Source organism: Hydra vulgaris, chromosome 12 (assembly GCF_038396675.1).
Source record: "Hydra vulgaris chromosome 12, alternate assembly HydraT2T_AEP".
NCBI lineage: Eukaryota > Metazoa > Cnidaria > Hydrozoa > Anthoathecata > Hydridae > Hydra > Hydra vulgaris.
In genome coordinates, this window is record NC_088931.1 from 76,331,028 (window position 1) to 76,355,740 (window position 24,713).

At 27.5% G+C, this 24,713-nt stretch overlaps 2 protein-coding genes across 2 annotated transcripts; both read right to left on the reverse strand.

The window, feature by feature from the left end:
• Positions 1–1,135: 1,135 nt before the first annotated feature.
• LOC100204400 (GDP-fucose transporter 1) lies at positions 1,136–23,112 on the reverse strand. Its single transcript, XM_065814489.1, has 5 exons — positions 22,646–23,112; positions 12,519–12,579; positions 12,237–12,377; positions 12,033–12,149; positions 1,136–1,955 (listed from the first exon to the last, which is right to left on the reverse strand). The coding sequence occupies exons 1-5, from the start codon at positions 22,702–22,704 to the stop codon at positions 1,341–1,343; spliced, it is 993 nt and encodes a 330-aa protein (XP_065670561.1). The 5' UTR covers positions 22,705–23,112; the 3' UTR covers positions 1,136–1,340.
• Positions 9,828–11,388, reverse strand: LOC136089018 (uncharacterized). Its single transcript, XM_065814490.1, has 3 exons — positions 11,115–11,388; positions 10,715–11,036; positions 9,828–10,636 (listed from the first exon to the last, which is right to left on the reverse strand). Exons 2-3 carry the CDS (start codon positions 10,971–10,973, stop codon positions 10,539–10,541), a joined length of 357 nt encoding a protein of 118 aa, XP_065670562.1. The 5' UTR covers positions 10,974–11,036; positions 11,115–11,388; the 3' UTR covers positions 9,828–10,538.
• Positions 23,113–24,713: the final 1,601 nt, after the last annotated feature.

Genomic DNA, 24,713 nt, shown 5'->3' on the forward strand with positions numbered 1-24,713 from the left:
AGGTGATCAGGGGCTCCAAAAATGTTGAGAGACTTCTGATCTATTTTGAGAAAGAAAAAATCATGACATTTATTTTTGAACCCTGAGCCCTTATGGAAAAGGACAGCCAGGGAATCTGAGACTTCAGGCTATAAAACAATAGTTTCCCAGATTTTAAATTACCTCAATTTTTTTCCTAATTTAGTTCTAAAGTCAGCTTTTTTAGAGCTTCTGAATGCAAAAGACCATGAACAAATATCTTTGTATCAGGGTAATTAAAATAAAAAAACTATTGTTTTTTTTTAACTATATGGATAAAATGTTAATTTTTTGAATACTATCAATTTAAACCAATAAAAAAGAAAGAATATAAACCTTTAGAAAATAAATTTAAACCAATAAAAAACAAAAATAAATTCTTCTAATCTAACTCTGATATTTTTAAATAAAACAAGCAAAAAAAAATTCAATATAAACCATTTTTGTTACCAACAACCTTCGATAGAAATGTTCATAAATAATTACATACTTTCTAGTTAAATAAAAATAAATAATAAGAAAAAATTTAGATACAGAAATCAATATAAAATAGAGATAAAATACAATATAGGATTTGGATGGTAGTAACAAAATTTTAAAAAGACCTATTAAAATCTAAACACAAATTTTTTTTCTTCTATTTTCCATCATAAAAATAGTAACTATTTAAGTACACACAAAATACAGTCAGCACAACAGTAGTATTTGCTGTTATCATATACTTTTATTTTAGTTTTAGAAACAGTTTGCTGCAATAGATCTCTTTTATGCATCTTAGTACCCTAATCTGTCAGTCAACTTGTATAGCCTCGCATATATTTATTTCATTATAACTTTATCTGTGATATTTTGCTTCACCACAAATCATGAGTAAAAGAATTAAACATTTAATGATTTGAGCTTATCAGTGATTGAACTTCTTTTTATATCATTGGTTTAAGACTTCCATTACACTTTATTATAAAAAATTTCAAAATTGAATTTTAATATAACTTCTTAACCCAAAGATAAATAAACAAAACAAGCCAGAGTAAAATTTTGAGGAGGTATTATTTTTATAAAGTTTTTAGAAATTTAAAACAAATTTCTTATAAATTTTTAACTGAAAACTAAAACAAAATTTGAAATGTTTTTTATTTCCCTAAAAATAAAGCAGTGAATTACAAAATATGTGAAATAAGAAACATATAAAATAACTACAAGATAAATTATTTTGAAAATTCATAAACACAACAAAACCATCCAAAATAAAAAATCAATCAAATAAATAAATACATAAACAAATATTTTTAATCATCAACCATGGCGCTTTTTTAAAACAACTACATTTCTGTTTCTTTCTTTTCGACCTGTTTTGACGCTACCTTCATATCGTTATGTTTAACATATGTATACAAGGCAGACCCACCTAAGACTAAGAAATTACATCCCCACCACAATACACTTTTAAATGAAGAATAGGCAACAACTGCAATCACAGTTTGAAAACAAGCTTTTGCTGTACCACTAATATTATGTGTAAGAGGAGATGTTACTTTAATTTGAAGTCCTGTTACATATCCGATAGCAATACCAAATACTCCAGATAACGTCATCATTATCCAAAAATAAGAACTGAATATATGACTAAAATTGATCACCATCAAATGCTCTCCGTTAAACAGCATTAAAGGGATAAATAAAAAAATTGCATTAAAATTATTATAAATTTGTAGTCGCCATATATTGCCATCCACAAAAGGCATACTTCTTTTGGTGTATATTGCATTTAAACATACGCACAATGATCCTAAAACACCAAATAAAACACCTTTGTAAGAGAGGTTACTTAGACTTCCTTCCTCTTTGACGCCAAGTAAAAAACCACAAATAATTAGCATACAGCAACCAATTGCACGCATTGAAGTTTTTTCATTAAGTATAAAATACGAAAATACCTAAACAAAAAAATTTTGAAAATACTATTCTATTATATAGATATATATATACATATATTCATAAATATTTGATATATATATATATATATATATATATATATATGTATATATATATACATATATATATATATATATATATATATGAATGTATATATATATATATATATATATATATATATATATATATATATATATATATATATATATATATATATATATATATATGTATATATATATATATATATATATATATATATATATATATATATATATATATATATATATATATATATATATATATATATATATATATATATATATATATATACACACAGTGCATGTGATGAATAAAATTGCCCAGCGCGATATTTTGCGCTCATAATACTGAAACACATTATCAACAAGCGCAATTATGCATGCTCCACATCAAATCTTTGAGCGCAATATTCAGAGTTGGAAATTGGTTGCCATAGGGCCATCCATAAATTACATACGCAAGTATGGGGTGGGGGTCACTCAAAAGTGTACCAGTGCATACAAGGTAGAGCGTGGACGATTTTTTGTTTGAATTTTTTTCATGTGAAGTCTGGGAAATCAGACAAAAAAGCTTTGGTCTTTTAGTTAATGCATTTGTCTATCTACCAGAAAAAATGTTACTGCATGTTAAATAAAAACAATGAAATATCGCCATTTACTAAAAAATGACTACATAACTTTTTGGAGCTGAATTAACATGTTTGATTGCGGCCATTTTAAACAACAGAAACGTTTTTATTTTATTTTAAAATAAATAATAGTTAAAAATAAAAAGATTGAGAATATTTCTTTTATATACAAAAGATGTGTGAAAAATTGAAAACAATTAAGCAAAAAAATCTCACGTTTTTACAAAATCTTGTGAATTAAAACTTTTGATTTTTCAAAATTTAATCAAGTTTTAATTTTTTGATTTAAATTTTCTACTCTCTTTACTTTTATAAAGTTATTTATTGGGACGAAGCAAATTTTTGCGATTTGCAAATTTTATTTTAAAATTAAAGCTTTTTTTTTTAAACTTTCAATTCTATCTGTTAGCAGTAATGACTTCTTAACTTTTCATTCATTGTTTGTACAAAATAGAAAACTGCTTTCTAATTTAATTGAATGCGCCATTTAAATGTTAAGTTAACAATATTTTATGTATTTGATTATGTATTGAATAATTATATAATAGAATTATACTAATATAATATATATTAGTGTAAATATATATATACTTATACAAATATAATATATAAATAACTTATATACTGACATATATTTTGAGAAATGCATTTGTGAAACTAGTGACGTAACATTTTTTCTTTTGTTGTTTGTGAGCATACTTCCAAAAGTTTCAATTAAAAGTTATATAACAAATATATTTGGTATATGTATTGTTTATTAAAACTTTTTTATTTTATTTTAAGTTTCGTTTAGCTTTAACTTTTTTAATAAATAGACTTTAATATAAGCTTAACTTATTCCAAAATACCAGTGAAAATATTTAGTTTTATATTAACTTATATTTGACAACAAAAAAATTTGATATTCCATCGTTTTGATGTTTTTGAATTTTAAATATAATAGTAATTAATTAATAGAATGTGATCGAACCTGTACGAAATCAAAGCTTTAAGTGAAGTTTTAATTTGATAAACTTTTCACGCTAGATATTTATTTATAAAATATTTATAAATAATACGCTAGATAATTATAAATATTGCGCTAGATATTTAATTTTTTATTATTTAAGTTTGGAATTTTCATTAAAGTGTTGCAAGTTTTGATATTTTATTATATGGACTTTTATGCAATTCAAAGTTCTAGTTAAGCAAAGTTTTTTGTCAAATGGACCCTAAATAAATATACGAGTTAGCGAATGGTTTAACTGGAATTTAAAAAAAAAAGAAATGTGCTGAATTTAGCTTTTAAATAGAAGCAAAAAACTAATTTTTAATTTGAACTTATACCGCATAAATTATGCGTGATGTACATTATTACGAATGTAACTTCTTTATTTAACAATATGCAAACTCTACTGTTTAAACATTTTGACTTCAGCAAAAAATTTTACTAAAAATATTTTTTATAAAATTAACTTATAATTTCTTCTTCAGACAAGTGTGATTTTTTACTTTCGCAACAAAACTAGCGAGCGCTAATTGTCGCATCCGGACGGTCATTAACGGGTATGTTTTAAGTGCGCGGAGCGAAGAAAATTAGATAAGTGTTTTTAATAATTTATCATATATATGATAAATTATTAAAAACACTTATCTAATTTTCTTCGACAGCTTGTTTCTTCATCAGTAGGTTCATCAGGGATGGAGAAACAAGCTGTCGAAGAAAATTAGATAAGCGTTTTTACTAAGTTATTATTGCTTTGTTCTTCAAGAACATTGAGCACTCTATTTGTAGAATACACAAACATAATTTATACATATATATATTTATATAAATTATATATATATATATATAAATATATATATATATATGTATATATATATATATATGTATATATATATATGTATATACATATATGTATATATATATATGTATATATATATATATGTATATGTATGTATATATATATATATATATATATATATATATATATATATATATATATATATATATATATATATATATATATATATATGTATATATATATATATATATATATATATATATATATATATATATATATATATATATATATATATATATATATATATATATATATATATATATATATATATATATATATATATATATATATATATATATACTATATATAAACAAACATATGTAATATGTACACGTTTGTATGTATTTATGTACATATGTATGAAATTTAGAAAAAATACTTGGCAGGACAACCAGACAATTATTATTTACAAAAGATTGTTTAATAATGAATCCATATTTTGAACTATAAAGATTTTATCCCTTGTGATTATTATAAAGAAACCTTTATAAAGTAAACCTTTCAATTTACTTTTTAATTTACATAATCTTGTAAAATTTTATAAAGCAAACACTACATTGCATTATATAGTTTTATTAAATGTAATAAAAAGAAGCTACTTGAATTAAATCAGACATTGTAGTAGCATTTTGAAGCAGGCTTTCTTTTCATTTCAAAATGTTTTTCTAAATCACATTTGCTTTCAATTTAAAATTCAAATGTATCTTTTTTTTTTTCCATTTAATCCCATAATCATTATAACCCATATTGAATCATGTGAGTGTGAACGTGATTATTAATATTCCTTAATCTTTTGTTTGTGATAATAAATTAAAAAATAAAATTATTGAAATTTAATAAATTAAAGTTGAAATTTATTTTAACTTTAATTTATTAAAGTTAAAAGAAATTTTTATTTAAACTTTAAACAAAAGGTTAAGCATTGTTAATAATGCCTGAGATTTTTTTAAAAAGAAGTTATTGTGTTTCAAATTTAAAAACATTTCAACTGGTTTAAATTGATTGAAGATCAAGTGAGATTATAAAAATATTTTTTCAAAGAAAAATAAGAAACCGAATGTAAGCGTCAATTTGACCTGCTAACACATAGAATTGATGGTTAATTGTTTTTTTTAAACGGTCAATATTTTAATTTTTATGTTTGTTTAAATTTCCATCTTAGTATTAGTTCTTCATGACTAAACTTTATAGACACAAACATAACTTAGTGCTTGAAAATTTACGAATTCATATTCCTTTTAATATAACAGTTTTAAATAAAATCAATGCATTTTTAAAATGGAAATTCGCAAATAATAAATATTTTAATTACCTGGTAATGTTATTAATTTTAAAAAATTCATGCATAGGTTTTCATTCAATTAGAAAGGGAAGTTTAATGATTTTCAAAAAAAAAAATTTAATATTTTTAAAATGTAAACTGAATACTTAATAACAAAAGAAATTTTTTTATGAAATGCAACAATAACTTAAAGTTATGTTACATATAACAAAGTTTTTACTAAAAATGTATTTTCAAATAAATGTTTATAGAATTGCTATTGTAAAGCCTCATGCTGTAGCAGAAGTGAGATCCTTTTCAAGCTCAAATGCCCACTCCAAGCAATCAGATTGCTGGCTTCTTATCAAGAATAGATACACATATATATATACATACACATATATATATAAATATATATATATATACATATATATATATATATATATATATATATATATATATATATATATATATATATATATATATATATATATATATATATATATATATATATATATATATATATATATATATATATATATATATATATATATATATGTATATATATATATGTGTGTGTGTATATATATATATGTGTATATATATATATATATATATATATATATATATATATATATATATATAAAACTGAGTTTTTTTAGAGTTAAAATTTGCAAGCAACTGCAAGAGACATCAGATTTAAAATCGGCTGCCTGTTTTAAGCAATCAAAAAGAGAAGACTTTTTGTTAAGGTAGGAGTATAAAGTTGAGTTCTCAGCAAATAGATAGCCATTTTAGATGTAAGATTGGAAGATCATTAATGTAGATAAGAAATAATAGAAGATCAAGGATAGAACTTTCTGGTAGCCCAGGAGTTACTGGAAATGAAGAAAAGTGTTAGCTTTGAGGACTACCTTAATATTGCAGTTTGAAAGAAATGATTTAATAATCTCAAAAGTTTTCCTAGATACACCATATAAAGCAAACTTATGAAGAAAACGAATTGATGCCAAACTTTATCGAAAGCTTTTCATATAAAAAGAGCAATAGACCTTGCCTCGCTGCCTTCATCGAATGCACAATAGAATCTTTCACTTAGCAAGTCAGAACTAGAAGATCAAAAACTGGAGAACAATTTTGTAAGACTATGACAGGAATGTTGACTGGACTACAAGCTGTAAAAAAGTTTAATTGAGAAATGATTTTAGCAATGGAGTGATTTGGATGTACATATAAACATTTATAGAAAGATATAATTCTTATAGAAAGATATAATTCTTATATAAAGATATATATATTAACCTAGGCATACACACTTAAGCGTGCATTGTCCTAGTATATTTTTTACATTTAAAATGAATTTAAAACATTTTGCATTCAATTTTAATCCAATAAATTTGCAAACTTTTTCATTTGTCAGTAATTTAGTAAAATTACTATTTTATTAACTAGAAATTCAACAAATGAAAATTAAATACAAAATAATCTATCCCCTAAACTCTAGTTTACTGAAATGTTCAATTTAACATTGCATTGTTAAACTTGAAATGTTATCAAAAAGAAAATAAATACAACAAAATTTAAGTAACTTTACTGAATTCATATTGCATTTTTATTTTATGGGCACTTTATGTTATGCAACTCCAACCTAGTAATTAGCTTTATTAGTTGGTGCACCAAGAAATATTCAAAAAACCATTCTTCAGACCATAAATTGATTATAAAATTTTCAAGGTTTTGTATTTGTATTCTAAATAATTTCTATATTCTTTTACTTTTGTGAACAAAGTATTTTTAACTAATACTTTTAAATTTAAATAGTTACAATGAAATTTTTCACACAAAAATTAAATCATCAGGCCTTATTATATAAAAAATCTCTTAATGCGATACTTTGTACCTGTAAAGCTGAAATGTTGTCAACAAATAAAATTATACTTGCCTGTCATTAAGCTATCAAGAGCAACCATCAGTATCACAAATCAGTGTTGTCCTCACTTGTAAAAATTTTATTTCAAAAATTAAAATTTTAAAACTACTCCAACTAGACAATATTTTTGAAGAAAAAGTTCTTTTGACTTCACAACTTCATGTTTAATGTTTGTGTTTGATTGCATTTTTTTATCTAGTTCTTATCGATCTCATTTTGATGAATAACTTTTGTTTTTGTTTCTTTTTTTTGTTGTTTTAATCTGTCAACTTAATAATACCACAATGTTGGCTCAATTAAGTAATGATCAACTGCTTTAGTATTTCTTGATTTAATGATTTATTTTTTTAAATCTTAAATTAAATTTGTTTAAAAATAAATCTATATAAAAAATTTCCTTTGTTGGTAAAACAATAATAGAAATTTTAAACTATTCTATGTAACATAAAAAAAATTCTTCAGATACTACTTTAAAAAAACTTATACATAAAGGGTTTAACAAACATTTATACAATATTTGATTTTGTTAAAACATTTCATTTAAAGAGTATAATTTTTAAAACACTTGAAATGAATATTTAGCAGTAATGATTTCAAAACCCACTGATAATTTAAACAGAATGACGTAATTAAGATTTAAAAAATGAGGTTTTTTATTTGAAAAATGCACATTTTTAAATAAGTGTATAATGATTATATTTGTATTTTTTTACATTATGTGAACTTTACTGCTAAATTAAAAAAGTTGTCTTTAACATAAACTTTAAATTAAAAATATTATACATAAAATTAAGTAATTAACAGTTTCCTTACTCTGAATTTTTTGAGGTAAGCGTAATTTTATACTCTTGCTACAAGGTTAGCAAGCATTATTTATTGGGCCTGAAAATCTTGGATATTTTGTCTATGTGCATGTTTCACATGCATGGAGTGATCGCTCTGGCTTGATAATGAGATTGATTCAGGCCTTATATTTATTTAAACTATTTATTATCACTATATCAGGCTTGGACAGGAATGGAATGTGATTTCTATTGCTAACCACGCAAATGATTTTTTTTTAACAACTTGAACACAACTGCTTATATGCTTTAGAAATGATTTCAGAAATGGACTGAAAAAAGAAACATTAAGCTAAACTTAAACTAGGAAGAAAATTATAAAAAATAATAATAAAGAAAAAAGAAAACAATTCATTACAAAAAAGAAAATATACAAGCACTAAAATAAAACACAAAAAACTCAAACTTGAAGCAAAAATTACTTTTTGTTACATTTTTAATTGCATTTGAAATAAATTTTTTTAAAGTTACGCAAAATGCTTTTACAAATACTTTTAATTAATGTTTAAAAAATGAACAAAATTTATTTAAATAATTAAAAAGTGTTGTATATATTATTTTTAAAATTTATAAACATTTATTTTTTCCAAAAAGATACACAAAAAAATTGTTCAAAAAAAACGCAGTCTTTTTAAATTGATAATTCTTAATCATTTCAAGTTCTGATAAGTAAATCAAGTTAAAAAAATAGGTTTTCTTTGTTACTTCTTTGTAAAAATAGAAACAAAAAAAAATAAAGCAATTAAATCATTACAATGGGAAGATTTAATTTAACTTCTTCATAATTTAAAGTAACTTAAAAAAAATAGTTTCAAACGTTTGAACTTGTCATAAAAAATACATGCCGTCATAAAAAAACCTAAATATACATTTTTTGTTAATTTACACAAAATGTTTTTATCTTAAACAATCATTATATTTAATTTTTTATTTTATTTAAAACCTTCACGTAAAATAAAACTTGAGAAAAGATCAACCATTAAAAGTTAACAATGTTTTTATTGCATTTAAATTTTAAAACATTAAAACAGCCATGGTCAAATGGTAAGCGTTTGATCGCACATTATTTCTGTCCAAGTCTACCACTATTGATTATAATTATTATAAAGAACATTAAATTAAAAATTATAAATCTCAATTACTTTTTTTTTTAATTTTGAGTTAAACTTTTTATGTGAGGTGCATAATGATTAAAAAAAAATTATTGTAAAATTTTAGGACAATCAAACATTATTTAGGGGTAGCACAGTTACCTAATTTGAGTAAATTGTAGTTTTCGCACCTATTTTTTAACATTTTTCAGATTTCACTGACAGTTTTTTAAAATTCATTCAAGAACTTTTAGTATGTTATTTTTCATTAAGTAAAGTATTACAAGTAAAAAAACTAGGCTAAAAACAAAAATATTTATGGGTTGCAAAGGGCAGAAATAATATGTTACTAATGTACAATGGCAAAAAGAACTATATGTTATTTAAGTTCTCCTTTTTTCCAATAAGAGACAACCGTTGACGATGATTCTCAATAATATGAAGTACATATTGTAACAGTTTTGGATCTTTGACTTTGTTTTTAAAGTCTTGGATCAGCTTGACTCCTTATTCAGTGCAGACATTAACTACTTCTAAAAACTCGACTACTTTTTTAACATGGTTATAGTCCTTTCATCTTTGTCCAATGTTCAACAGGTAGTTACAACCAATCAATTTGATTAGGCTTCATTTTCAGTAAATTAAACAGTAGTCAGGAATGTAGCCCAATCAGCGACACAAAATCAGGAATTTTATTTAGTTCAATTTGTGGAAATATTGGTTTTCCAAGCTTGATTTGTTCATTTCTTTTGATGCAAAACTGCATGTCAGTGATGTACTGGCAATCAACATTTGGTGCATTGATGGAAACTCGACAAAAAAGCTTTTGCTTGGAACAGTGCAATGAAATCCCCCATTCTCTTAAGTTTATAGCATTGGTCCTGGTTGAGCCAGTTAATTTGTTTGTCCAACCAACATACTTTAAAATGTATAGTTTATTGTGCATGAATCTAGCACGATGATAAGCACCGATGATAAGACTTGTCAGTTTCTTGTTTAAAACCATCCCATCCACTTGCAAGGATGGCAACATGTTCTTCTTTCTTTCCTGCAAAAAAAATTAAAAATAAAAGCTATCATAAGATTATTATTCTACATAATAAAGCAATATCCTGAATAGTTTTACCATTAAGCAACGAAACAAGTTTGCTATCCCAGTGATCCCATGGATGAAGCGGATGGTTGCACTCATAATTATATTTTAATTGATGAAACTGACTTTCTCTCTTTTTTTTTTTTGGTGACATTGGGTAAAATTCGTCATCTAAGCTTTTTGTGTTTTTATCATCCTTGCTAAGAACTTTTTCAACTTCTTCATTCATAATAGTATCTCGTCTTCCTTTAGATAAATTATGTCTGGAACAGCTCTCAGCTGTTCCAGACATTCAGTACGATCATGTACTTTTTTCTCTCTTTGGTTTAAAACAGCATCTCGACAAAACATGTGGCTAAAAATACATATCGAAAATTGTAAATATTGTACACTTCAAACAAAACAGAATAGCTAAATAAGTAATTTTTTTTACCTGAGGATATTTCTGTTGCTTTTGTAAGAACAGCCACTCCTCGTCCCAAGTTGAAGTTCGAGATCCCCATAATATTTTGTAGACTTTAGATGCTGAAATATCACAGAACTGATTTATTGATACCCTGAACTTTTCACATGTCTTCTCTGACTATCTTTTTTCTACTTTCTTTATACTTTTTCATTCAACAAACACTTTTAAGAAGCAGTGGAGACACTTGCTATCTGGCTTAATTGAAACTCTTGTTCTCCCCCAAATCATTTAAAATTGTTTTAAAAACATTACGGGTTGAAAACGATTCTTTTCTACTATCTACGGGAAATTCTATGGGAATTTTTATGGGAAATTCTCCTTAGGTTTGGGAATTTCCCATAGAATTTCCGTGGGCTATTCTTTGGGAAATTCTCATAAAATATTTTCATAAAAACTTATTTAAAAGAAATTAAAATAGAATTTTAATTGCTTTTAAATAAATTTTTATGAAAATGTTGATTTTTAAAAGTTAGTGAAATGACCTGTGCTACCCCTAAATATTTTTCTTTCAGCCTAGTTTTTTTTACCTGTAATACTTTACTTGAAAAATAAAAATGAAAAATAACATACTAAAAGTTCTTGAATGAATTTTAAAAAACTGTCAGTGAAATCTGAAAAATGTTAAAAAATAGGTGCGAAAACTACAATTTACTCAAATTAGGTAACTGTGCTACCCCTAAATAATGTTTGATTGCCCTAAAATTTTACAATAATTATTTTTTAATTACTATGCACCTCACATAAAAAGTTTGACTCAAATTTAAAAAAAGGCACAAACGGGACACTCTACCCATACATACATTCAAAAAAAAATTATAATTATAGTATTTTAAATGTATTTTATTCCCTTCCTCAATATTAAGTATTTCAAAAATATATACTTACAACATTGAAAAATGTAGTTAAAGCTCTTGCAACATTATAAAATGCAACGTCCAGATACTTCAAACAAAGATTATTAAATGTAATCATTCCAACAAATACAACTGAAAGAGGTAATATCTAAAAAAGGTTGTTGGTTTTTCAGGTTTATTTGATACTTATAGTATCAAATAAATAAATAAAATTAACAACAAAATTAATATAAACCTGTTTCACAACATTTAAATTAATATGAAACACAGGAAACGTATCTATATTAGGATATTTGTCTCCTAAAAAACTGAGCAAAAACAAAACGAAAACAGAGACAATACACTGGAACCAAGTAATGAACATTGGTGCATCAAGCTAAAAATAAGACAAATTAATTAAAACTATCATCATTATCACTATCATCAACATAACCATCATCGACATCATCATGACATTATAACACCATAACCATCACCATCATCAATAATAATACATTTATTCTTTTAAAAGATATACCTTTAACTCATCACTACTGAGCAAGTACTTGTTTAGAAAAACAAGTGAAATTGACACAACCCTGAAAAAAAAAAATCAAAAATTAACTTTTTTAATGGATGTAAAGCTTTGTGCTTTGATTATTGTCAAAATTTGTGTTTATAAGCTATTAATTCTTAAAAGCAAAAGTTTTGCCAACTTGTGCTTTGATTTTGACAATTTGTATTTTTAAGCATTAATAGGAACTAATCATTTGATGGATGTGAATTTGTTTTAAATAATAATAATACTTTAATGTTAAAATATTATTATGTTAATATTTTAAAATACGCATTTGCTACACAATATCATGTTGTAGACTCAATATGTAGTTTTTAGTACATACAAGTCATTTACTACGTATTTTAGGAAATGGTTCAAAAACCTACCTAATACAAATATGCCTTTTGATTCTCACTTTTTGTGTTTTACGCAAAGCAAAAAGTTTTACACTTATGGATTTTCATAACTTTTTACAAAAACAAAAACAATTTTTTTTTAAACATAGCATACAACATTTATAATGATCTAAAATGATCAACTTGTTTTTCCACACAACAACCTTGTTCAAGTTTTGGAGTTTAACAGTTGAGGGAGGGTTGGAGTGGTACAAATCAAAGGGGGAAGGGGGTAACCAACTTACAAAGATACAAGCATTCATTTTCTAGCATGAAACATACATGGTTCATTTTCTAATAAATATAGAGTTAAGGCCATTAGATCTTTATTGCATATTTTCATGCTTTTATTATAAGATTCAAATTTTGATAGTGACTATCAAAAATGTGTGCCAGATTTTCCAGCAAATATATAATGTAATGGTCTTAAAATGGAATTAACTAAAGTTAATTATATTACTAAAAGTTGGTTGCCCCCTTCCCCTTTGATTTGTACCACCCCAAACCCCCTCCCCTCACCTTAGTGGTAGTGGGGGGGGGGGGTCCAGACCACATATAGACCACTGATTACCTATAATAAAATAGAATTTAAAGAAATAATGGTTTCATTTTGAAACTTATTTAGATATTAAGTATCTAAATATCTAAATTAATTTAAAGACCTTTATAAATTAATTTGAACCTTAATGAAGGTCTCTAAAAAGTTACTGCCCTCTTTATTTGGGCCCCTATCTATTATAAAGACCAGATCAAGAAAAGGACAACCAACCTTATCTTTCTTTTCATCAAGAAATTACTTATAATTAGTTGCACCCTTCACATAGGCCACTTGGCAGATTAGATGGGCACTGGTTTCTAGTAACACAACAACCGTTGATGATTGAAAAATTGGGTTATTTAAAAATGCTGGTATTTTTGGTGAAGATTCGACAAGTTTATAATGTTTGCATTTTCAGATAGTTGGGTCTAATGGTCTTATATGCTGTTAATCTTAGATCAAAACAGAGTGTTAAAAAAATTTACAAGCATCTCAAAATGGCTGAAAATTGGACTTTTTAGGCGAGTGGACATTGTGCTTTTAGATATATTTAAGTTCTAAACTGCAACAAGCTGCCTATATTTTGCCCATTTATTGCAGGCAGTAGTAGCTAATCAGAAAACTTATCTGTAAAGACTTGTGGATGCATAGAATAATGCTACAGTTAGTTTCATTTTGGCATAATTTAGCAATTTTAGGATTTAATCCAAAAATGAGGAGGTCATAATTTTTTTCTAATTTAACACAAGTTAATAAAAACCACTTTTTAAAAGAGAAAACTATCCAGAAAATAGTTCTAGAAAAAATGAGACACTTTTTGAAAGTGAGAAAAAAGTTATACAGCTCTAAAGTAGTCTGTTTTGACCATTTGTAAATCGAGGGGGGCCATTGTGTCATGTTTCTAAGGCTATAATTTCTGAACCGTTGTACTTGAAAGTCTGAAATTTCAAATTTAACCTTTCTACATAATGCACATAACAATATGTAAAAATCAGAAAAATCAGAGATGGTGCCCCACAAAGTTTTCTTTAAATTGGTTGAAATATAATGATTTGACCCTATAATAAATATTGAAAATATAATATTCTCCTTTTATGCAAACATTAACTTCAAGTTGCATTGCTTAATAAATAATATTTGAACTTTGAAAAGCAATATTGAAATTTTGAAAGCAATTTCTGAAGAATGTTTAAACCAGCAGATCAACAAGTGACTAATGAAAAATATGTATTATATTTATATTTACTATTGAACTTTTTTAAATTATTATACAGTTTTTATTTAGATTGTGAGAAAAAAAGATGCATACATAAATTTTTCTTTAGGTTGTATATAAAGAAAAGAAACTGCACTAAATATCAACCATTCTAAGTCATGATAATCATTAACTCCGTGACTTATTTTGTCTAGAAACCATTCTAAATTATTATTGCCAAAAAGCATTGTAAAAAGATTTTGTGTAATGCCAAAGTTTACTACTTTTAGGTCAAAATCAGCCAAAGCTTACTATTTTCAGGTCAAAATCTTGTATATCATTTCAAAAATTAGGGCAAATCTGTTATTCCTCCTCTCTTGCATGGTTCAGATTTTGTTACCTACCTAAAGACTAAGCTAAATTGTTTGCTAAGCACTTTTCATTAATCATACTCATGATTCCACTAATCACATCCTACCTGATACAGCCAACAAGCAGGTTGATCCATTGCTTGACATTCATAGCACTTAAGCTTCTTTATCTAAAGTGATTTCCTGCTTAGACTCTTCTACAGTCTCTCATCTTGAACCTAATAATTTACTTTCTGATCATCAATATGGATTTTGGTCTTCTCGTTCTAATGTTGATTTGTTAACGGTAATAACCAATAGGTTTATCGTGTTTATAGATGTTAAGGGTAATGCTGTTGACATTTCTAAAGTCTTTGATTAAGTTTGACATGCTGATCTTCTCCATAAGCTCTCTTCTTATGATGTATTAGGTAATATCTTTAAGATTATTGAATTCTTTCTTACCAATCGTAGTATTAATGTTGTTCGTGATGGACAGCACTCTTCTACATTTCCTGTAACTTCAGGGGTTTCTTAAGGATCTCACAAAAGTTCTCACATCTAAGGTGACATTGTTTGCTCTTGATACTAGTAAGTGACCGGGGCTATGGCTGGGGCCAGGTTTGATAATACATAGCCATGACCGGGGCCTGGTTTATGGCCAGGGCTGCATTAATATTGGTAGATCCTATAAATATGTTATTTTCAATTAAAATTTATGATACGAGTTTTTTTTTTTTTTTTTTAAACATCTTCACTTTCAACAAGGCTACAAGCAGCCACTAATTAAAGTTGGAAGTTACTGAAAGAGAAAAGATGAAGATTGTAGAGCAAGATAACGATTGACGGACGACTTAAAAGATTGCAAATTATATGAATCAGGAAAACAAGATGAAGGAAGTGAATTCCAAAGAACTGATGTTCGAGGAAAAAAACTAGACAAATAAGCGTTTTTGGAGCACTTAGGAACAGTCACAGAAAAAAGATGACACTTAACCGAATGACGAGTAACACGAGAATGAATTCTAGTAGATGGCACAAGAGATGCTAGCTCTTTAGAGCAGAGAAAGAGAAGCAACATTACGACAATGTGATAATGGTTGGAGGTTGGCTGCAAGAGCAGGTCCAACTATGTTTACAATGCGTTTTTGCACCTTGTCTAAAAGAGAAAGGGCATCATTAGAAGATCCGCCCCAGATATGGCAACAGTATTCCATACAAGGCCGGATTTGGGATTTATAGAGATAGAGAATAGAATCCGAAGTAAGAAAGTGACGAGCTCGATAAAGAGATGCAACCTTAGCAGATGCTAATTTTGCAACTGATTTGATATATGGTTTCCAAGAAAAATTGGAAGTAAGAGTTAATCCTAGAAGATGAAGAGTAGGTGACTCATCGAGTACATCACCGTTCATAAATATAGGAAGATCTAAATTATTGCAATAACGATTGGTTGAAAAAAAATTGAGTTTTATCTGAATTAAAGTTCACCAGCTACTGTGAGCCCCATGCTGTAGCAAAAGTGAGATCCTTTTCAAGCTCAAATGCCCCCTCCAAGCAATCAGAGGTTGTTGGTTTCTTATCACGACAAGAATAAATGGTAGTATCATTTGCAAACAATGCCACCTTAGATGTAAGAATATCTGGAAGATCATTAATGTAAATTAAAAAGAGTATAGGGCCAAGGATAGAACCTTGAGGAACCCCTGAAGTTACAGAATAAGAAGAAGAGTGTTGTCCATCGAGGATAACTTTTATGCTACGATTGGAAAGGAAGGATTCAATGATCTTAAAGATGTTGCCGGATACACCATAAGAAGAAAGCTTATGGAGAAGACCAGCATGCCAAACTTTATCAAAAGCTTTTGAAATGTCAAGAGCGATGGCCTTAACCTCTCCACCTTCATCTAATGTTATAATTAAAAACAATACTTTTATAATTATAATTAAAAACAATATATATATATTATATATAATTATATAGTTATAATTAAAAATATATATTATATATTATATAATATAATATATATTATTATATTATATTATAATTATTTATAATTATATTATTATATTATATTATATATAATTATATTATATTATATAATATAAATTATATTATAATTATATAGTTATAATTAAAAACAATACTTTTATAGGATCTATCAATATTAATAGGACCCCGGTCATAAACCTGGCTGAGCTGCATTAAAATTGATATATCCTATAAAATATTGTTTTTAAATAAAATTCATGTCATAAATTTTAACTAAAAATAACTTTTTTATAGGATCTCTCAATATTAATGCAGCCCTGGTCATAAACCCGGCCCCGGTTGCGGCTATGTGTTATCAAACCTGGCCCCAGCCATAGCCCCAGTTGCTTACTACTTGATACTACCATTTATTCTTGTCTTGATAAAAGTCGACACTCTACAATTGCTTAAATGGGGCATTTGAGCTTGAAAAGGATCTCACTTCTGACACAGCATGGGCTCCCAGTGCCTGGTGAACTTTAACTCAGATAAAACTAAATTTTTTTCAGCTAACCGTTATCGCAACAATCTAGATGTTCCTATATTTATGAACAGTAATGTACTCCATAAGTCACCTATCCTTTTTACTCTAAGATTAACTCTTACTTTTGATCTTTCTTGGAAACCATATATCATCTGCTAAGGTTGCATATCTTTATTATGCTTGCCACTTTCTTACTCCGGATTCTATTCTTAATCTCTATAAATCTCAAATCTGTCCTTACATGGAATACTGTTGCCATATCTGGAGCGGATTTTCGTATGATGCCCTTTCTCTTTTAGACAAGGTGCAAAAACCCATTGTAAACATAGTCAGACCAGCCCTTGCAGCCACCCTGCAACCACTGTCACATCGCCGTAATGTTGCATCATCAGTTCCAATCCAACTCTAACAGTGATTGCTTTTTTAAACAAATTACTAATTTCTATATTCTTTAATTCCTAAATACTGCCTTATTAATAAATTCTGCCTTAGTTAGAAAAAATACGTTAACTCAACTTTTAATAGTACACGGTTTGTAGATTTGGGGTCCTAATATCAATGAAATGTCCTATGAAAATCTTTTTAGGTGGTAATTGTGTATACTAATTGTAGCAAAAAATGAGTAATTTCAAAATCTTGCATTAAAATCCAACGGACTTATTTGACATTTAAGTTTTTATCCAAAAGTGTTCCTTTCATATACGCTATGGATAGCTTTTAAGACCAAAATATTTTTCATAAAATTTTTATAAAACATGATATCTAGATCAGTAAAAATAGGGACTCTTTATTTTTATTTATTTATTTTCGACAAGACTTCACTTATGAGATAAATAACAATTTTCTTTCTGATAATTGATTAGAATACTATTCAAGGAAAGACACATGGGAAAGCAAATGTTTCAAACTTTTATTTTATGAAATAAATTATGTAAAAAATCTTTCTAGTGCAGAATTTAGATTTTCTTGCTATTATACTCAGTTTAATATTTCAGGAAATGCTTGGCATAATCAAGGTGGGAAGTATCCCATTTTTTTCGTCTTGATGAACTGAGGCACATTGAAAAACATTGCATGCGCTTTAGGGGTAACTGAAATCGTAAGTTTAATGTAGCTCTGTTGGAATTGAGCAATCTTGGATTCGTAGTCAGGGTCCAAATTCTGGCCAAAGCAAGAAGTCACAACATCCTTGAATAGCGTAAGTGTTTGAATGAAGCCATGAGCTTGAGCAAAATTTTCCTTTTCTGAAAGCAGTTAGAGTTTGGTCATGGAGTTTGCTCACACCATTTTCCATGGTGTGAGCAAACTCCATGACCACCATGGAAAGGCTGGATGGGAATGTGAAGTGATGAAGGCTATTCCTTAGCTTTGGGTCAAAGATCACAAAAACTTTTGATCAAGTGATTTACCACACCAAGTAGCAATCGAAGCTCCATGGGTGGGATAGCCTCAAAGACGAGCTTGTTATCTGGAAAATTGAGTACTGGCAAGTGAACAACATTTTTGAAGTCCTTTGATTTTCTCAAATTTCCTCCTGCTCTGATGAATTCGGAATATTGTCTTCTGATCTCTTTTTTCTCCAAAAGTTCTCAGGTGGCTACAGTTTTGGAGATTTGGTGATGAGGCATTATACCAACAACATGGATGCTTGCTGCTGTGAGACTGTATTCCACATAAAATGTTTGCCAGCTTGAGATCACAAGAAATGATGAGAGAATCTTTTTGACATTCTTCTTGAACTTGAATGAGAGTCAAAATAGCCTTCACATTATGGTAGCTCTCTGAAGTGTTTTGTGCAAGTGCTATCAGGATTTTTTGCTTTACACTTGTTGCTTTGGTTGAGGGTTGAGACATCAGTTTGATAGTTTTCTGAACTGGGCTGTTTGGTGGCGTTTCATCCTCCTCCAATACAATGTGAGTGAACTTACTTTCAGAAAGGAGCCTCCTCCATCAATTCCCAACTTCAAAATGGCAGATTCTGTTAATTTTCGAGCTGATTTAAAGGCTTTACTGAGACTGCTGAGACTTTGGCAATGAACCACCTGGTATGATTCCTTATTTTCTGCCAGAGTTATGCTTCTGACAATAAAATGATCATGAAGCTTTTGGCCAGCTTGAGCAAACTTTAGAGGGAAACTTGGCTCCACCATTCTTACAGAACTAATTTGATTCAGGGCTGAGCCAAGTTTTCTCATTCTATTGTTGGACAGTCCAGTATTTTGCTGTATTTGAACCATATTTTCCATTGTAAGAAGTTCTTTAAAGAGTAGCTGAGCTGATGAAGGACCTAAACAAAAAAAATAGAAAGTTCAAAATCAATCAAGTGATTAAACTAGATAAAGATTTGAGAATTTAATTTAGAATAAAATATAATAAGAATATTTTTTAAGTAAATTAAATTAGAATCAATTAAAAATATCGAAGGAGCATTTTTAATTTACTTTAATTTTGCCTCTCCCTATTTAGTCCTATTAAAATATTTGATTGACAAGTTCACACATTATTTTAAATTAAATTAACAATATCAAATCAGCACAGCATACCTCTTCTCATAGACAACATCTTTCCACTTGGTTGACAAACCCTGATGGTTTCATTTGGAGAGGCACTTTTAGAAGCCAAAACTGCTGATGCAACTTGCTCTGCTCCTACAGGATCTGCAGTTGCAATTTTCCTCAGATTTTTATGACAAGTTCCTAAAGTGCAGTTGTGAGGAAGCCCGCGTCCAATAATTGACAAGCACTTTGTGCAATGTTTTTCATCACTTTGAGAAACCTGCTGTGAGAAATTAGGCTCTGAGTCTTGGAATTTGCTGAATAGATGCTTTTTTTTCCCTTAAGCTAGGCAATTTGGCAGAGTAAACAGGTTTGATTAAAATTGTCTCTAAGTGGTAAGGTTTTGGCACAACGGTTGTTTTCCCATCACAAAGCTTTCCAATCTGAGATCGGCATGAGATACAAGTTGCCAAAGGCACTCTCTCATCATTGAAATCAAGATCATTCTGAATTTGTTGAAAGATTTTTGATTTGTAGTTTTCAGTCAGCTCTTGGTCACCTTTTTTCAAGCAAATGACACAAACAGATTTTCTGCATTCTTCATGGGTCTTTGCAAACATTGGCATCTTCAAACTTAACAAATATATTCACAAAAACCTTGTTTATAATTTTCTTTGTTTTGTACAACTGCCTCTTCCGGAAAAAACTCTAGATATGGACACAAGGTTTGAGCTTTCAAAAATGCTCTAGAATCAACATAATAAATCAAATTTTAAAAAAAGTTATAAAAATAAGAAAACTTAAATATTTGATTGGCAACATTTCTTATTTTATTAATTTTTTTCACAGAGCATGTTTACTTGTATTCTATTTCTGATTGTTTGCTTTTATCAAACTGCTAAACTATTTCTCTTTCTATATACCATTTTTTTATTGGTATACTTCAATAAATATTAGTCATACACTATTGGCAAAACATAACTGTTAATTTACAGGTAATAATCTGCCAACTTTTTTCATCACACTTGCTCCATCAGTCATTATACCAATAATATCTTTTCACAAAGCAAGTCTATGTTCTGCAAACTTTTGTTCTAATAACTCTATATGCTTATCTGCAGACATTGATTCTGTTATACAAATTATGCCTACAAAACTAACTATTTGTATTGTAAATTATTGTTCATGTAGCAACAATTACTTAATGATCCCCATTCACCAAAAGATAAATCTTTCTCCTACCTCAAATTTAGATGGTTTTTTTCTCGGCTATTTCAGTAATAAAAAAGCTATTTTGATTTTTGCGGTAATCCAAAACCATTTTACACACAGTGTGACTATTATGGGTAAACTTTTGAATTCTGTAGCAATGTGACCTGCACATATATTATTAGAACAACATATAATATGAAATTCGATCAAGTGCTATTAACTGTGCAAGTGTAGCAGAAAGTGATTTTTCTTCTCACTCTAGTATCGCAAACAATTGATAAAAAGTTTTGAGTTTTTTCGTTTGTAGTTTATCTGGTGTTTTAGCTGAAGTAGTAGCTGGTGAGAGGTTAACTTTATGGACAGAAAACAAGCGCATATTTTTCATTGAGTAACCTCTAGTGTTAAAAATCTTGTTGTCAGCCTTTATTCTTCTAAGAAACAAGAAAAATTTGAAAAAACTAGTATAAATTGTAATCAAATTTTGTAACTGAAAATTACAACATTCAAAAACGAAATACTTTGTTTTTAATTTTTTATTTTAGGATTAAAAAGTCTAAACTAAGGATTGAGCACTTAATATCATGATTAAATTTTTTATCATTAAATTTAAATTTTAATGTTTTTGATTTCAGGATTCTCAATCCTATTTGACATCCACTTTCAAGCTAAATAAAACTAACCTGAGCATCTTATACAAAAAATTATTAAACACATCTAAATTAAACATATTCTGCACTAATAAATTCATCAAATTGTGTATATTTTCATCATAAGTATTTTCAGTTTAAAGTTTATTTTTGTTTACTCCTCTCCACAAGAACCTTAAATTCAGGGTGAATACTTACTTGTTTAGAACCATTTTATTTGGAGACAAAGATGAGACATTTTTCACTAAAAAATATATATAACGGAATCTTTTCTGTAATTTTTGTGATAGTTTTATGATAATCTGTGAGTGTTATTTTATTTTATTAACTCTATTTTATCTTCTGGTTTACAATAAAGAGTGCTTCAGCACCTGTTTAAGTGCCGTTCCTATGTTGATTTGGTAAACTAGAAATAGAAATTTATTTTTCAAAGAACCTTTTAAAAATAAAGCATGATATTTCAATTTCACTACCTAACACTTTATCTAGCTATGCATAGTAATAGCTTCTTTTAAAATGTTTAGTTTGAGAATCATCTATTTAAAAAAAAATAAGAGTTACCAGGACTAATTGCTACAAAGGGCATTTTTTTTAAACCTGGAGTGATATTTGATATCATAAATTATACATTACCTAATAGTCTAATATATGCTATTAAATACGTTAATTGAAAAATAATATAAAAGTTTCTTATTATTATTATCTCTATATAGAAGTATAGATAAAACTACACAAATTAATTTATAAAAAAAACTTACCAGTATGCACATACAACAGTAAATATTTTAAAAGATCTTGCAAATAATGATTCTGACATTTTTTCCTCATAAATATGAGCTATAAGTATTTTTATTTTATAATAATAAAAATTACTCAACTAGCACATAGATATGAAGTATCTATACAATAAAGCCTACAAACTTCGGACTAGGCGCCATGTTTTAATTACTAATCCGTTAAATAACACGACGTGATAAATGCGTAAATTACTTGAGAAACTCTTTTATTACAACCAAGTTTAATTAAAACCAGCATATTTCTAAAATAGTATAACTTATTACAAATAGATAAGCGATATTATAGAAATTTTTGGCTACGTATACTTTCACAATTTCAAAAGTCTTATTTGTCTCCATTTTGTAGTAATCTATTTAGTATATGCATATTATTTGATTAAAAAAAAAAATCATTTTATTGTTGTATAATTGCGTTAAATTTCTTGAAATATGTAAAAAGTAACTAAGTTTTGTTTTGATATAAAATTTGTTTGTTAATGCTTTTGTGTATGCTTGACATACTTTTTAATTTTTCCCTTAGGGGTCATCCACAAATTACGTCGCTGCGACATGGATGTGTGATACGCAATTTTGTGACGATTTGTAACTGGGAGAGGGTAGATTTGATTTTGCAACGCCAAATTTTTTTTTTTCAGTTTCAAAGCTAGAGTTGATTAAAAGGGTGCCTAGTCTGGTACATTCCGTTAAAGTATCTAAGTAGTAAAGTTTACATTATTGGGCTTCCACCCTTGTAACATTCACCAATTCAAATATTGTTAATGTTTAAATTTTATTTCCTCTTAAAAAAATTTAGCTCATTTTTATCGAAATTGTTTGTTTTTTTCCGAAACATATTTTTTTTACTCAGAATTAAATTTTAAATAAATGCGCTACGAGACGGCATCAAAAATTTGCACAATGCATAAGTTTAACTTATTTTTAAAACGCAAGTAGAGCGTTTTTATGTTGGGTTTGGTGTTAGGAAAAATAATTTATGCTTTCACAACAAAATCGCTAAAATAATAAACTTTAAATAAATAAAGTAGATAAATTAACGTAATAATTTTATTTGTTACTCACTAATTTTTTTTAAATCATTTTTAGTTGCAAGTTTTTTAAAATGATTATTTAAGAAATACTCATTTAAAAAAATGTAACATATTTTGATTAATTTATACAAATGTCCAAAAAAACGATTTGTTTATATCAAAAAATTTTAAAAATGAAATATTTAAATCGGAAATGGATCAACAAGGGAAATGCATCAAGTCCACTTTTGCAGTATGTAGTTATTTAGTATTTTAAGTTCTCTATCGTTGGATATACCATACAAAGTTAATAAATCAATTATTAATGAGTTATTAAGACTATTTATTTCAACTATTACACAAAAACTTATTATTTTAACTATTACGCAAAAACTTATTGTTTTCATATTGTTGGCTGAGAGGTAACGTTATAGACTTCGACAACGGAAACGGGAGTTCGATTGCCGTATAAGGCATAAAGTATTTTTTTTATTTTAATGACGAATCAAATAAAAATAAATTTTACTTAGTTACTTTAATAGTTTTGTTTTTTAATAGTCTTGTTTTTTTCAGGCAGTACATAAGAGGTGGCATGTGTTGATGGGCACAAATGCCACCCCTTTACAATTACAAAAGTTATGACCATGCAAAATTTACACCAATTAACTTCTTTCTTTTTTTTTTTTTGGGGGGGGGGGGTGGAAAATTTGCATTGCATAACTTTTGCTATTTACAAAATTTTTCTACGAAATTTAAAATCTGTTAATAAATTTAAATTTGGTTTTAGATAGTAAAGTTGAAAATTTTACGACAGTATTGCCCTCACTTTGGGCAGAGGGGCGAGCGTTTTAGGGCTATTTTGTTCCCAGGCTTCCGCCATCCCAATTTTTTGCAAGGCCTCTTCATTTGGCATAGGTATAAACATACTTAATTTTGGAGTTTTCACAATGTGTGAAAGTGTCTTATCTGGAACATCAAAAAATCCTGCGGGCGCCCATGCATGTGTGTGCATAGAGGGAAAC

What these genes read in the sequence shown, in the direction of transcription:
- LOC136089018 (XM_065814490.1), bottom strand. Translation starts at nt 10,973, where the DNA reads ATGTCTGGAACAGCTGAGAGCTGTTCCAGACATAATTTATCTAAAGGA. An exon ending in ACTTGTTTCGTTGCTTAATG is followed by an intron (nt 10,637 to 10,714) that starts GTAAAACTATTC and finishes TTTTTTTTGCAG; the next exon opens with GAAAGAAAGAAGAACATGTT.
- LOC100204400 (XM_065814489.1), bottom strand. Translation starts at nt 22,704, where the DNA reads ATGTCAGAATCATTATTTGCAAGATCTTTTAAAATATTTACTGTTGTA. An exon ending in ACTGTTGTATGTGCATACTG is followed by an intron (nt 12,580 to 22,645) that starts GTAAGTTTTTTT and finishes TTTTTTTTTCAG; the next exon opens with GGTTGTGTCAATTTCACTTG. An exon ending in TCAGTAGTGATGAGTTAAAG is followed by an intron (nt 12,378 to 12,518) that starts GTATATCTTTTA and finishes TCTTATTTTTAG; the next exon opens with CTTGATGCACCAATGTTCAT.